The 15401-nt window shown below is 39.7% G+C and overlaps 2 protein-coding genes across 2 annotated transcripts in view; both read left to right on the top strand.

The window, feature by feature from the left end:
• Positions 1-4151, top strand: part of pbrm1 (polybromo 1) — a 56181-nt gene extending 52030 nt beyond the window's left edge. Inside the window, 3 exon segments of the mRNA XM_028825169.2 lie at positions 543-610; positions 2915-3128; positions 3452-4151. Of these exon segments, the coding sequence (XP_028681002.1) occupies positions 543-610; positions 2915-3128; positions 3452-3624 (455 nt within the window). The 3' untranslated portion in view covers positions 3625-4151.
• Positions 4152-8505: 4354 nt separating this feature from the next.
• Positions 8506-15049, top strand: LOC114669057 (small integral membrane protein 4). Its single transcript, XM_028825172.2, has 2 exons — positions 8506-8755; positions 14566-15049. Exons 1-2 carry the CDS (start codon positions 8602-8604, stop codon positions 14655-14657), a joined length of 246 nt encoding a protein of 81 aa, XP_028681005.1. The 5' UTR covers positions 8506-8601; the 3' UTR covers positions 14658-15049.
• Positions 15050-15401: the final 352 nt, after the last annotated feature.

The raw sequence follows: 15401 nt of genomic DNA, 5'->3' as shown, positions 1-15401 counted from the left end.
CTAAGAGAAGGTTTATGGATGTGGTGAGAGAGAACATGCAGGTGATGGGTGTGACAGAACAAGATGATGAGGACAGGAAGAGATGGAAAAAGATGATTCGCTGTAGCAACCCCTAATGGGAGCAGCCGAAATAAGAAGATATGTGTTTGGGACTTTATTAGCATACAACTGGATGATTTCATATATGAGATTTTTTTCATGGGCATTTTTATAGGTTTGTTATTTTCCAGCATTGGTCACTACAGACACCTTTTCTTTCTGAAACTTCATTATGTCTGTTCTGTATGAAAACATGAGATTTTTTTTCCCTTGGCCATCACTACTAGCAACATGGGAAATGTAACATGCAAAAAAATCATTTTTATGTGCGGTATTCCATTAACGAGTATGTTGCATCAAGAACAACTTAACTGTTGATTTAAATTGCTGTATAGATAAATATTTCCAGCTCTGAGCATGAAATCATGAAATATGTCTTTATATACTAATTTATACTTGATTTGATAGAAGACCTCTCTGTTTCTGATTTGTATGTTGCGTAGGTGTAATGGGTCCGAGTGTCAGCACAATGGTTGGAAGCCCAGCTAATGCTAGTCCATACAGTCAGCAGGTGAGTTATTTTCAATGTGTGATGCAGGGCTAACAGCATATCTTAGAAATATGAATTTTCTTAATAGAAGTATCAAAAATTAGAATGTGTTGGGTGATTTTTTTTTTTGCTTCAAAATTTCCCTACATGAATTAGTATGGCATTTAGAAAGCTAATTAATACATAGTTGAAATGTGGCTTTTATTTCAGATCTTCATTTGCATGTAAACTATCAATTGGCGCAGCACATTCAGGTAGCACAGTAGCTCAAAGCTGGTGCAGCTTGTCACTTGGATCCAGCAGGCTGTGTTTGAATACCACACCTGGTCACAGTCTGTGTGGATTTTGTAGAATTACCCAAAGTACTGCATGGGGTTTTTCTCTTGGGTACTCTGGGTTTCCTCCGACGTCCTAAAGATGTGCATGTTACTTTAATCGACGATTCTAAATTATCCCTATCTAGAAGTGTGCCTGATGCTACCAGAATAAGCTGTGCCCACCTTTGACTGAATGAATAGTTCTGGCGATGCGGTTGTGTTGTTTTATAGCACATACCACATCTCAGATTCATGGTATGTGTCTTTCAAATATAAGCTCTCTTTTGATCACTAATTAGAGGTAGAAAGTGAAGTAATACAAGTAGAGAAGGGATATCATGTACTCTTACATTTGCTCATTAATAGGGCAGTGTGATGTGAAATTAGTCAAGAATTCAGCTTTCATCTTTTTATATTTTATTTACCTTGCAATTGAGATAGAATTGCATTTTTCTTGAATATCTGAACATTCAGTCAAATCTGAAAGTATTCAGACCCCTTCACCTTTCACATTTTACTATGTTGCAGCCTTGTGCTAAAATCATTTAAATTCATTTCCCTCATCAAGCATCACTCAACACCTCAGAAAGGCAAAGTAAAAATAGAATTTTTGGACATTTTTGCAAATGTGTTAAAAACTGAAGTACCACATTGACATAAGCATTTAGACTCTTTTGTGACACTTGAAATTTGGCCAACATGCATCCCATTCAATTGATCATCATTACGATAGTTCTGCACCTGTGTAGAAGTCCAACTGAGGTCAATTCAATTCAACAGACTGGATTAGGAAAGACACCTGCATATAGAAGATCCCACAGTTGACAATGTGTATCACAGTAAAAAACAAAGTTCTCAGATTGAAGAAATTGTCTGACGGGCTTAGAGACAGGATGGTGTTGAGGCACAGATCTGGAGAAAGCTTACAAAAATTCCTATAGTATTAAAGGTTCCCAAGAGCACAGTTGCTTTCAGAATTTTCAAATGGAAACACTGTGGAACAGCTATGACTTTTCCTAGAGTTGGCATCCCAGCCAAACTGAGCGACTAGGGGACAAAGGACATGGTAAGAGAGGTGACCAAGAGAACCTGTTGTGAGATGATGGAAACTATGAGAAGGACAACCATCTTTGTAACACTCCACTTATCCGGTCTTTATGACAGATTGGACAGAAAGAAGACTTTCCTCCATGAAAGACACATGGCAGTCTGATTGGAGTTAGCAGAAAGGCACCTAATGAGAAGCAAGATTCTCTGGTCTGATGAAACCAAGATTAGTATCATGGCTGTAGGAAGCCAGGCACTGCTCATTACCTGTATAGTACTATTCTATTCCAGTGGTGAACCATGGTGGAGGCAGCAACATGCTGTGTTTTTCTTTTCTTTCTTTTTCTCCATGTGGCAGAGAATAGACAGAGTTGAGGAAAAGCTGAACAGAGTATAGTACAGAAGTATCCTTAATGAAAATCTGCTCCAGAGTGCTCTGGACCTCCAACTGAGATGAAGGTTCACTTTCCAACTGGACAAACACCCTAAGCACAAAAGCAAAGACAACACGGGAATGTCTTAGTTACAACTCTGTGTTCTTAAGTAGCCCAGCCAGAGCCTGGACTTGAACCCAACTGAACATCTTTAAAGAGACCGGAAAACAGCTGTCCACCGACGGCCACCATCCAACGTGACAGACCTTGAGAGGATCTGCAGAGTAGAATGGAAGAAAAATCCTTAAACCCAGGTGGTGTGAACCTTGCTGCATCAGACACAAGAAGACTCCATGCTGGAAATAATACCAAAGAGGCTTCAACTGAGTATTAGGGTAAAGGGCTTGAATATTTGTGTCAACGGTATATTTCGGTTCGTTCTTTTTTATTTTAGTACCTTTGCAAAAATTCATCAGGTAGTTTTAAAACAAATGAGCAACAAAAAGTCTTTCCTGACTTGACATTATTATTAATGTGAATTTGTAAATTACTTCTAATGCATACTGTACTTCATATTTTTTTTTAAGATGGGCGTGCATAACCAAGGTCCACAAGCTCCACCCCCTTACCCAGGTCAAGGACCACCAGGGCAGCCTGCTTTGCAGCAGCCATCCACACCCTTATTCGTTGCTCCACCACCAAAGACACAGCGACTTTTACACTCGGAGGCCTACTTGAAATACATTGAGGGTCTTCATACGGAGTCGGGAACTGTCAGCAAATGGGACCAAACGCTTACAGGTATTCTTTATGGTGTGACAAGTGGCTTTCATTAATAATGACTTCCCAGTTGCTGTAGCTTGTTGTGTCACTAATACAGTCTCTTGTTTTAATCTTTCAAATTTTATCTTTCTCTTGAAGAAAGGGCAGATTGAATATCTGTGTACTGTAGGGGGCTTGGTCACTTTACAAAAAAGGTTTTGTTGTATCAAATGTCACATATGGAGATGATAAGAAAATAGCAGTACATGAAACATAAACGTAGGTTTTAATGTCTGTGAGACAACAACAAGTATAACTTTCAAGTTCAAGTAACTTTTTTTTTGTGTGTGTGTGTGTTGTAGCGAGAAGAAAAGACGTTCACCTTTCTAAAGAACAGGAGAGCCGTCTGCCTTCTCATTGGCTGAAAAGCAAAGGTGCCCACACTACGATGGTTGATGCACTTTGGCGCCTGCGAGACTTGATGTTGAGAGATACCTTGAACATTCGGCAAACGTACAACTTGGAAAATGTTTAGCAAATTTCTTTTTCCAAAAATCTTTTTTTTTTTTCTTAAATGTTCACTGGAAAATGAGGTCCAGAAGGAAGTCTTATTTTATTGTTTAATTTAAAAAATACAGTTCTGAAAGGTTTTATAAGAAATCTTTAAAGTGAGGTTGGTTTGATGTTTTTTTTTTTTTTTATTAATATTTTTTATTTGATAATTCTGTTTTTTGAGTTTGTCCAGGCAGCTCTTTTAAGCTATTTTTTTTTTTTTTTTTTTTTTTTGTATTTGCAAGTTTCTCATCTGGTATACATTGTGAAAATGCTTAATATTTGTTGTACTGATCTCCAATATGAACATTTTCATATGAAACCTGATGGGAAAAGTTGATGTTTCTAACATCATAATTTTCAATCATGCTATTTCATCTGATGTCCAGTGAGTTGAATTCACAAGTTTCCAGACTGGGAATAAAGGAGAAATGGCAAAAGGGATTGAAAAAGGTTTGTGGTGTGAACTGATTCTATGCAGGAATAAACTACGAGGGACGTTCAAAAAGTTTCCACACTTTTTTTTATCTGTTTATTAAGAATTTCAAAAACAAACGGTATCACTTTTCTACATAGTCGCCTTCCTTAGCGATGCAATTTTCCAAGTCACATGACACTCTTAGACACGACCAATTACTACTCTTCCTGCCTTCACTGTTTCCAACGAAAATATAAAAGTGCGGAAACTTTTTGAATGTCTCTGGTATTTAAAGTTAGTCACTTCAGTCAATGCAGCCAACCAGTATCTAGCACATGGACACAGTGATGGAGGTCTTCACTGTGCTCTCAACAGTTACTGTGGGTTCTCCATTGATGGCATTTTAAGCTTTAGGTCATTATCTCTAAGAGTTTAGAACATTTATTCAGGTTGTACATAACAGGGGTAATCAGATGCCCCGTATATCCTGGGACAGTCCAGTATATCTGACCTAATTCAAGTGTCCTGACTTGTCTAAATATGTGACAAATTGAATAATATGACTAATGTCTCATTCAAGCGACTTCAGAAGTCGTTGCACTATGGACATTTTGGTTCTGTTCAGAGAGAAAATAGTCAACTTAGAGCTATGACCTTAGCAAAAAAAAGAAAATTACAACAAATCCTTATATGACATTAAAATATTAGAAAATTCCTGACAAGAACAGGCCATTCGACCCAGAGATCTCAGCCATCCTAAGATTGTCCAAAATAATATCAATTTAAGATTTTGAAGGTCCATAGTCATGCTGTCCACCACACTACTTGGTCATTTATTCCATGTGTCTGTGGTTCTTTGCGTGAAAAAAAAAATTTCTAACGTTTGTTTTTTACAACTTTCCAACTGTGTCCCTGTGTTCATGTTACAGAATTCATTTTAAAGTAAAAGCTGGTATCCACTGCACCGATTTGCTTTTATAATTTTAAACACTTTGTTTATGTCGCCCAGACCCCCGTGACCCTGTGTTCGGATTCAGCAGGTTGGAAAATGAATGGATGGCTGGATGTTTATGTCGCCTGTTGATCTCCGCTTCCTTAAACTGAAACGGTTCAACTCGTTTAATCTTTCCTTATGTCTCACATGGCTCAGCCTTGTCACACCTCTCCGGACTTTCCCTAGCACTGCCACGTCTCCTTTTGTAATATGGAGGCCAAATCTGCACTCGGTACTACGTACGAGGCCTTACCAGTGTGTTGTAAAGCTTCAGCCTAAACCTCCATTGACTTGTTCTCTTGTTCCACACGGCTACAGGGCTGCTATTACGTTGAAAGCCTGTTTATTTTTTATAACAGTTGGATCTGTTGTGCTCATTAAGAATTACTTCTGAGTGCTTACAAAAAAATTCTTTTTGGTGCCTGACCCCTTCTAACTCACTGGTACGACAAAACCCCACCACATATGATACACCTTTTGCAGTATCTTGATGTCTTGTTATGCAAGACATTGAACTTTTTGGGGTCCCCCTCTATTTATGGCCGTATAGGACCGTAAAACCCTTAATTGTAAGCAATTGTTGGATCATATTTTGTCCAGGAAATTACACCCTTAAGCTACAAGATACTAATAGCTGTATTCAAGCAAGTTGTCCAGGCCACCTAACCGACCCCAGTTGTTCACCACCTAATGGGATAACAAGGAAGGAGAATCCTTTCCTCAAAACTTTAATTAAATAAAAAAAAAAAAGGGTGATTGGACATCTAAACATGTGGAGTGTTGTTTTATGCCATTTTGAAGTTGCTGATCATGAATCTGACCATATTTTTGATATTTGATTCTTTACCGGTGGTCCTAGCCCACTAAGAGCCATTCCCAGGAAGGTTAAAAATGACAAAATTTCAAATGTGAGGTATTGTTTTAGATTATTTCAAGGTCCGTGATTACAAATGTGAAGTTATTTTTGATCTTTTGTGAGGGTCTAGCCCTCAATCAGTGGGTGAAAAATTACTAATTTCTGTTACAATTAAGAATATTTAGACATTAAACATATAGGTTGAAGCACACATTTAATATTTCAAATATTGATACAACAGTCCTTTTTTTATAATGTATGTCTACATCATGAAGTAAATCATTACATTTCCTAGAAACATCCTGAAATGGAGCAGCTAACACGAATTCAGACTTTTTTCATCTTCAAGGAGAAACTTCAGAAAATGTAAGCAGTAAGATCAAATTAAAGCCTGCAGCCTAAACTACTGGACCATTCTGAGGATGTCTGCTGGGAGAAGAGGTGTGGTGCCTTTTGTTGGTTATGAAGTGAACTTCACTCCAAAGCACATTCATTTTTAATAGGAAATGTGTTGAACCGCATTCAACAGGAGGGCACCTTTCATTAAATAGGCTGACGGCAGAACACATCAGCCTGTCGGAGCTGAGCTTTTCACCTCTAGTCTACACGTATATTTATAGATCTAAACATGCACCTGCACGGATTCTGTTGGCTTTTGTTGCATGCTCTAGTCTATTTTCTTAACATAAAATGTTTGGAATAAATGTGTGGTTTTCATTATGTACTTACTGAAATAAAAAAAAAAAAAGTTTTCAAACTGAGGGTTGTAGAGGGTCCAGAGAAGAAACCCGAGTGTTAACATGTACACACACAGTCCCACATGGCCAATCTGGAAATGCCAGTTAACCCAAATATCTGCCTCTCTGGGGATGCAGGAGAGAAAGGCCATGCAGACATAAGGAGAACAAGCAAATTAAACATTGGCTCCCCCCTAAGCACAGTGCTTCTCAAGTTCAGTCCTTGAGGACTTACCATCTTCTGCTTTTAATTGTACTTCTGTTATCATTAAGCCTGATGGCTTTTCCCAGTTTTGGTGTCATGTCATTTTCTAACCAGTTTAATCCAGAATAGGTTCCCTCTTTTGGGGTTGTGGTTGAGAGACTATTCAAGCTAGCATAAGATGCAAGGCAGGAACAAATCATGGATAGGGCACCAGGCCATAGCAGGGTAAACACACACACTAAGGCCAGTTTAGCATCTCCAGTTCATCTAACCTGCATCTCTTTGAACTGTGGGAGGAAACCAGAGGGAAGCCTGGCAAACATGAGGAGAGCCTGCAGCAGCAATGCAGAGAGGACTTGGGACACCAATCTTGGTCTCTTTACTGTGAGGCTGCAGCACTACAACTGTGCCACCGTGTTTTAGGTTTGATATAGAAATTACAAAAAAAAACTGGGTTTGTTAAATTTTTACTGGAAAGTAGCGAGCATGTATGGTACTGTATACTACATATGGAGGATTTAGTATTATCTTGGTTATTAATGTTTTCGTCATAGTCATTATTTTTATTCCACTTTCCCAATTGTTCTGGTTTATTAAGGCGTTACGTAATATATTGGTCAAGCGCGTCGTTCATTGTTAATAACAGGATACAATCAAGGGTGCAAACTCCACGTCTGAAAAGCCAAAATTAATAGACAAGTGACTAACAATAAAATTATGTCTACTTTGATTATTAAATGTTGAACTCGCACGAGTTTTTGCAAATGCAGATTGTGAGATGTAAAAAAAAAAAGGCCCGCTAGTGTCCTTTATAGCGGTACGGAGCACAGTGATTGTTACTTTGCTTTTGAGCTTAGTGGTTTGATGTCGGTGACATGAGCTATGCATGCTGCACGATGAAACACGTTTTGAATCGCGATATTTTTATATATTTCAGTTAATTCTCATGACAGCGGACGCACAGCTTGAAATCGGGACTATGCCGGGACTTCCGATCACCATATCCCGTACTGATTTACAGGACCACTGCCCTAACGCATCTTGTACAAAATGACGAGTGACTGAATGCGCGGGCGCCGCAACTTGATTATATGTTTCATAATATTTTCACGCTGTCTCCATGTCGAATAAGTATGATTCTACTTCCAGTACTCAGTTCGGCATTGATCGCATTCGCAACTCCTCGTACGTTTCGGCTCCCACTACCGCCAATCGAAACAAAAGAAATAACAGTTTGATTGGTGTAAGTATGTCACTTTTATATTTTTGGATATAACAGGGCGCAGAGGTTAGCGGTGTTGCTGTTGTGATTCTAGAAGGCTGCATAACACCGGTTAGATAATCGAACGATTCTAAAGTTCGTGCATTTTAGAGTGTTGTGTGTCCGAGGGTACCCAGCGATGGACTGGACCCTTAGTTTTGGCTCTCTGCCCTTTAGCAGTATAGAATAAGATTACACGTATTCGATACTGGATAACTGGAGTTACTCATACTTTAATACAAAACCAGAGTACTTGCTCTGAGCTCCTGCCATACACCCGAGAAGACTTGACATCAACAAAGTGAGGCGGGGCCGATTGGTGGAGCGCGGCTTTAAGTCACGCGCCCACATTAACATGCGTGGTTATCGCGAGACTATAATGACGGCATTTGAACGCGACCTGTCAAATGCGAGTCTTCTCGACTCCGCTAAACTCTCTTGTCATGTTGGTTGTTTTCGTGTGTCGGACTTGGAGTTATTTACTGTAACATGGCGAAAGGCATTCCTCGTGTTCGAAGTCTCCTTGAGAAAGTCCCCGGCCAGAAGCTGTTCGGCCCGTACAGGTTTTTGCCATTTTTCTTCGTGCTCGGCGGAGCGATGGAGTGGTTCATGATCAATGTCCGAGCTGGAGAGGAGACCTTCTGTGAGTGTGATGAAAGACACGCTTGTTAAAAATGCTGTTATGAGTTCCTTTGTCCCTGACACAAACTATTCGTACACAATTTTAACTGTGGGGTTTAATGGCGTTTATAAAATAACAAACTTTACGTTAACCCACATATGCATTCACCTTGAAGTTTCGGTCGTTAAAGGTCGCAGTAAACGAAGGGTTTTTGTTGCAACATTTTTTTAATGATTTTTTTTGATGATAATACAATTTTCTATTTAATGTTATGATTTGTTACCACATGGGAAAGACGCTATATACATAAAATGTATTATTATTACTTGCAACGTCAGCTCATTCTTGCATTGTAAAATTTTATTTTGTGAGAATATCCTCCAAACTATTTGTGGTCCAGGACAGATTAGTAATCTGCAGTCCTTCACAATTTTCCCTTTTCAGTTTCTTTCTCAATATTTTATTCAATTCAATGCAGTTGTAAATGGGACCAAGCATTGCATGGAGATGCTGGGTCTTTTGCCTGTTGCATCTCAGTGTTCATTTACAACTGGTTAAGGAAGAAAAGCAATTAAAAAAATGGAGATCGGAGCTGTTTAAGACCAAAAGAGGCAATTGAAAGTTGTAAATCTGAGCAAACAAGTTACTTAAAATGAAACACAATGTTGCAGTCACACCAGTACAGTATTGTATTAATTGATAACTTAAGGTACTGCAAAAACAAGTCTATTACGCATGTACTCTTATATGACTGAAGTGTTTAAAATTATGAAGGGAATTAGTGCAGTGGATTGAGACTATTATTTTAAAACGAGTTCATCAAGAACACGCGGGCACACTTGTTATGGGTGAATTTTGCACAAACATTAAGGAAGCTTTTCTTTACACAAAGAATGATAGACCCTTGGAATAAGCGACCAAGTAGTGTGGTAGACAGTAAGACTTTAGGGACTTTAAAAACTCGACTTGATGTTTTTTTGGAAGAAATAAGTGGACAGGATTGGCGAGTATTGTTGGGCTGAATGGCCCATGCTAGTCCAGATTATCGCTCTCAATATATAAAATCCTACGTCTATCTGTCCGCTTTTCACGAGAGAACTACTTAACGGATTTAGGTTGTTTTTCTTTTGTTTGTTTTTCTATAATTTGCTTGAACATTCCGATTGATTTTGCGACTTCTCTCATTGCGCTGTGTATCACAGTTCGCATGCGGTGCTGATTTATTTGCATGAATCCGAGTGACATGCAGCGGGGCGGGGACTTCCTCACTCACGCACCAGCCTCGTGGTGCACCTTACCTTAGCTAGCGAACGTGAGAACTACTTCACGGATTTAGATAGGATTTTTTTCTATAATTTGCTTGAACATTCCAGTTTAATTTGCGATTCCTTTCGTTGCTTTAAAAATCATAGTTTGGTTGCAGGAGCTATATACCAGCGCTAATCCGAGACAGAGGCCGAGGGGAGGGGAAGAGTGACGTCAGGAGTGGGGAACCCGGCGGGGCCCTCCTCACAGTCCTGTTTCAATACTACGTGGGCGGAGCCGTGAGGGACGCCTAGTCTTCTATATAAAGCTGACTGTAACAATCTTGCGGTCCTGTATGTCTTGTTATCATCCAGTTGACGAATAGTAACCGCAAGGGGGCGCCACAGAGCCGCAGACACAGCAATACAGTCCACAAAATAAGAATAGATACTTTATTAATCCCAAGGGGAAATTCACATACTCCAGCAGCAGGTATATAATATAAGCTATAAATACGATAGAGTTTTTATTCCACAAAGCACCTACCAGTGAACACCTCTCCAACAATTAGCCACAATCTTATATATAAAGCAGACTGTAACAGCCTTGCGGTGTTGTATGTATGTTATCATCCAGTTGACGCTCCGAACGTTTCTGGTGTGCTCCGTAAAAGCAACCGACAGTTTTATCGTGAAAAATCGTTAGTATTATATTTGTCGTTTAATATTTGGCTTTAACTATATTCTCATTTTGCATTATTCTTATTGTAACACTGTTGTAGCGGTAATAGAATTAAATCAACATAATAATAATATTAATTTAAATGACTTTTTTTTTCGTAGTCAAAAATTCTGCATGTAAAAACATATTACTACACCACAAAACAAAAATTAATCTGTCAAGTTGTGTGTTTTTATTTTTTTTTAATTTTCTTAAACAATTAAAAAAAAAAACTTATTTTCCTCCCATGCAACGCCGGGTATTTCAGCTAGTGTTAGCAAAAACCTTAGTATACATTTGTTTGGGTCTTCACAGCACAAAGCCTCGGTAAAGTGTTTATTCGTCTCCGTGACATGACCAACTAATAAAACGTCACTTTGGAGCACGCTGAGGTGGCTTTACTTGATATTACATATTTAGAGTAAGACCTGTGAATCCTTCATATTAATAAGTCACTTTACCATCGGGTCCCTGCACAGACACGAATAATCGGTCGTCCGCTGATGTTTTGTAAGCGTTATAAAGACCAAAGGGGTCTTGTTACGTAACAGTAAGTGGGTAATGGATGCATTTTTGCAGTGCCTGAACTAAAGTGTCACCCAAACGTCTGTCTTGTCCACAGCTGTCCTCTTCCTTAAATACACGTCAGACAGCAGTGAAAAGACGACTCTGACACGCTGACCATAATACGCTGTTCCGGTTGTCTTTTGCCCATTTTAATTGCCATTTTCACATATGGCTTTTTCTTTGAAACTCGGCCTCTTATACCAGCGTCGCCTCTTCTCTTTTGCAGATGACACAGCTATTGGCGTACATTTAGGAAAGGAGCTAACTGAGGACCTGTAAGGGGTTTGCTTTTCAGATTGCACACTCTAATATGCAATTCATGAAACTGAATTGTCTAAGATCATGCAGGATTATAGGGGAGCAGCGTCTGGCAAAAAAAAAAAAAAGTAGAAAACAGCTCTGGACAGGGGGGTCCCATTTGCTGCAGAGCCGGGTGATTGTCCTACCAGCACTGGCCTCAAGGTAGGAACCAAGTGTAGTCGGGGCTCCAGTTCATCACGGAACATATTCACAGACACACACACACACGCAGAGCTGTTTATACTGCGCCAGTTTAGATTTGCCATTTAACTTACCAGCTTGTGGGCACATACAGGAATGGAAGTGACATGCAGATTCCGCGTAGGCAGTGTCCATGTCGGGAAGATCTTATTAAACGAAAACCCGTATCTTATAGCATCAGTCTCCTGTATGAATAAGTAAAAATATCGATAAACAGATCTAGGAGAAACTTCAGAGTTTTCCAAGTAAATACTTTTAAGAGTGTGGTAGACAAAAATAGAAGCAAAATGTATTCAGCTAAACTGAAGATTGGAGCTCTTAACCCTTCTGAAAATTATTTTGTTAGATATTCTAACTTTAGGGTGTCTAGGAAGCTCAAAAATAAAATAATGATCACTATTATTATACAATAGCTGCCAAATACTTCAATACTACTTGTTTCACTTCTGTGTTTCGGTGGACTGTATGCCAGTCTCTCCAGTCTGCACGAATAGCAGCAGGTCCGGTTCCAACGTCTGCAAACGTCCCCGTGCTTTACAAAAATGGCTGCCTTTATATATGTATTACGGTAGTAATAGGATTTCAGGGCCGAAAGGGTTAATGTATGGCTTTCCATTACTTTATACTGGTACAAGAGTAACAATTAGTTTTCTTTCATTTTCTGCTATTGAGACAACTGTAATTGAAACGCCGATAAACATGTTTGGCCAGTTTCTCGGAGACATTTATTTAAGTGTTGCTTCAAAGTGAAAAGCAGTTTGATAGACTGAAGGGTGGCACAGTGTGTAGCGCTGCTCCAGAGTCCTGGGTTCTGATCCTTCCTTGCAAACACTGTTTTCGGGTGTAGGTTTGTCCAACATTCCCAGTTTTCTTTCCACATCCCAAGGCCGTGTGTGAGGTTAACCAGTGGCCCAACTCTCATCAACAACAGCAACATTTATTTCTATTGCACGTTTTCATACAAATGGTGTAGCTCAAAGTGCTTTACAGATGAAGAAAGAAAAATATAAAAATTAGGCAATACAGTACTAATTAACAAAGAATAAAGTATGGTCTGATGGTCAAGGAGGACAAAAAACTAGAGGACTGGAGAAAAAAAATGAAATCTGCAGGGGTTCTGAGGCCACAAGACCACCCAGCCAGTCCCCACTTAAATGATCTCAATCACACGTGGGAGAGTGTGGTGTGTGCATACGATTGTGCCCAGTAATGGAGCAGTGCCCCTACCTTCTGCCCAGAGTTGCTGTAGAAGACCCCAGCTTCTCACAAGCCAAAACTGGGTAATCGGTGTCTAAAATGGAGAACGGATGTCTTAATGAACATGTGGTGGATGTGATTTGTAATGGTGGAGGCAGACTGTTTAATTTATGGGGGGTGATGTGGGGAGGATCGACCGCTTTATAAAGTTCTTGAAGAATATCATTATGGTGGTCCCAGATTTCAGGAGGCAGACTGTAAATTAAGGGGATGCTATAGAGAGAATCGAAAGCTTTATAAAGTTCATGGTGAATATCATTATGGTTGTCCCAGATTTCAGGAGGCATGCTATAGAGAGGATCGACCACTTTATAAAGTTCTTGATGAATATCATTATGGTGGTCCCAGATTTCAGGAGGCGGACTGTAAATTAAGGGGATGCTATAAGAGAAGATCAACAGCCTTAAATTTCGTGGACTCCTAACACATCATGGCTATCGTCAAGTAAGCTGAACGACCGATTTGCTCTCCCAGACGCCTAAGAAAAGCCTGACTGTCTCCATCCTCCTTGGCTCCATTGTACCCCCAGTACATGAGCAGCTCCGCACAGGACCACAAAGCACTATGGGGAGAGGTGGGCAGGTTGGCTCGCAGTATTACTGGCACACGCTCTTCAGGATATACCGTATACACAACAGTCTGCCTTAGAGAGACCAGCAGGATTATTAAAGATCGTCTCTTCTCTCTGCTCCATTGTGGCTAAGAGTACGGAGCTGCCGAGCCCCATTAGCACCGGCAGCGTTAGATTTAGAGACTCTTTTATTCCGCCATTACTGACTACTGCCTTAATAGATGTTCATTTATTTTATGTATTTATTTATTGAGCTTCTGTAGAGAAAATCCAAGCAAAATGACCCCTTTTATTGGCTAACTAAAAAGATTACAATATTCAAGCTTTCGAGGCAACTCAGGACTCTTCTTCAGGCAAGATGTAATCTATATTCATAATGGCTAACACGGTACAACACCCTTGAGCTTCTGTAAAAAGACCAATCTGAACCCACCGAACAGCCCACCATCCCCACCCACGAGGACAAGTAAGGGTCTGTCTGTCAGTGTATTGTGTCGTCTTCATTGTCTTGTCGTTTGTCAATCTTTCTTAGCCAGGTTGGGATTTGTCCTGTGGTGGGTGTGGCAACGTCCTATTAGCGCATGCTCCCCACCCCTCTCTGTCTCGGTCCTGAACAGAGTCGTGGGGGTCTGCTGGATCCTGTCCCAGCTAGGATCGAGCGCAGTCCATCACATTTGTTTGTTATTGTGCTAATCTGTGACAGTAAAAACCTCAAGTGACGTGTGTGACCAGGACAATAGTGCTGAGCTTAAATGAAGTGACGTTTTATTTTTTTGCATTATAGTGATTTCTTATGTTCTTAATTTAGTAATTTGACTTACAGACGTATTCCATTTTCAAATGCACCCAGGAAACTTTTTTTTTTGAATAAAAGCATATCAAAAAATTGACTTTTAAAAATCTGTTTGACTTAAAGTTTTAGTTTTTCCCATCTGGCGACTTACAGTAGGTGCATCTCTTTATTTTACAGATGATGTGTTTAGAAGAAAGCAAGCTGAAAGGCGCTATCAGGAGAGACTGGAGCAGGGCTTTGCTGTACAAACGGAAGAAGTGAGAAGATAAAAAGGTGCAGGGAATGTGGGGCAGCAGAGCGCCCCTCGCCAACCGGAATGGACCCCCCAGGGGGGCAACTTGAATGACTTCATGTGAATATCTGCTGAGGGTGGATTATAAGGAGCCTTCATAAGCAGGACTCCATGTTGGTCAGTTATTTTCAGTGGCTCGCCTCGTTAAATCGCGGGCTGCTTACTCAACGTGATGAGGCACTTGGAGTGGAGGCGTCTGTAATAAATTATTCATAGCAGAATTATTGTTTATATTTTGACACTTAATATGAAAATTCTATCACATGAAAAAATTGTTTTAGGCCACATGTGATTTATTTTAGAAAACCGATATTACATGTGCCGTTTAAATACTGAAAAATAAAGGGGTTTGGCTGAAATCCTAAAATTTATTGATGATATAAAAGATTTTTTGAAGTGCAAGGTGGCCTCGTTTGTTTACTCGCCAGTTAAAGGAAAATGTTTAGACAGTTGTAAGCAAATGTAACGGACTGTGCACCTATGAAAGCTTGCATATATTTGTTTTCTAGGCTTGTTGTTGTTGTTATTATTATTATTACTACATTTCAGCTCCCATAACCAACATGCAAATCCACACAGTAGAACCACCTCTGCCATATTTTGTACAGAGCAGGGCAGGGTCATGGGCTGTGTTTAGTTCTGAAATGTTTCCCCTGGTGGATGTTTATTTAATAATAATATTTTTTTTACATGTATATACACAGTGCATCCGGAAAGTATT

This window comes from Erpetoichthys calabaricus, chromosome 18 (assembly GCF_900747795.2).
Source record: "Erpetoichthys calabaricus chromosome 18, fErpCal1.3, whole genome shotgun sequence".
Classification (NCBI taxonomy): domain Eukaryota; kingdom Metazoa; phylum Chordata; class Cladistia; order Polypteriformes; family Polypteridae; genus Erpetoichthys; species Erpetoichthys calabaricus.
This window is presented reverse-complemented; position numbering and strand designations above follow the sequence as displayed.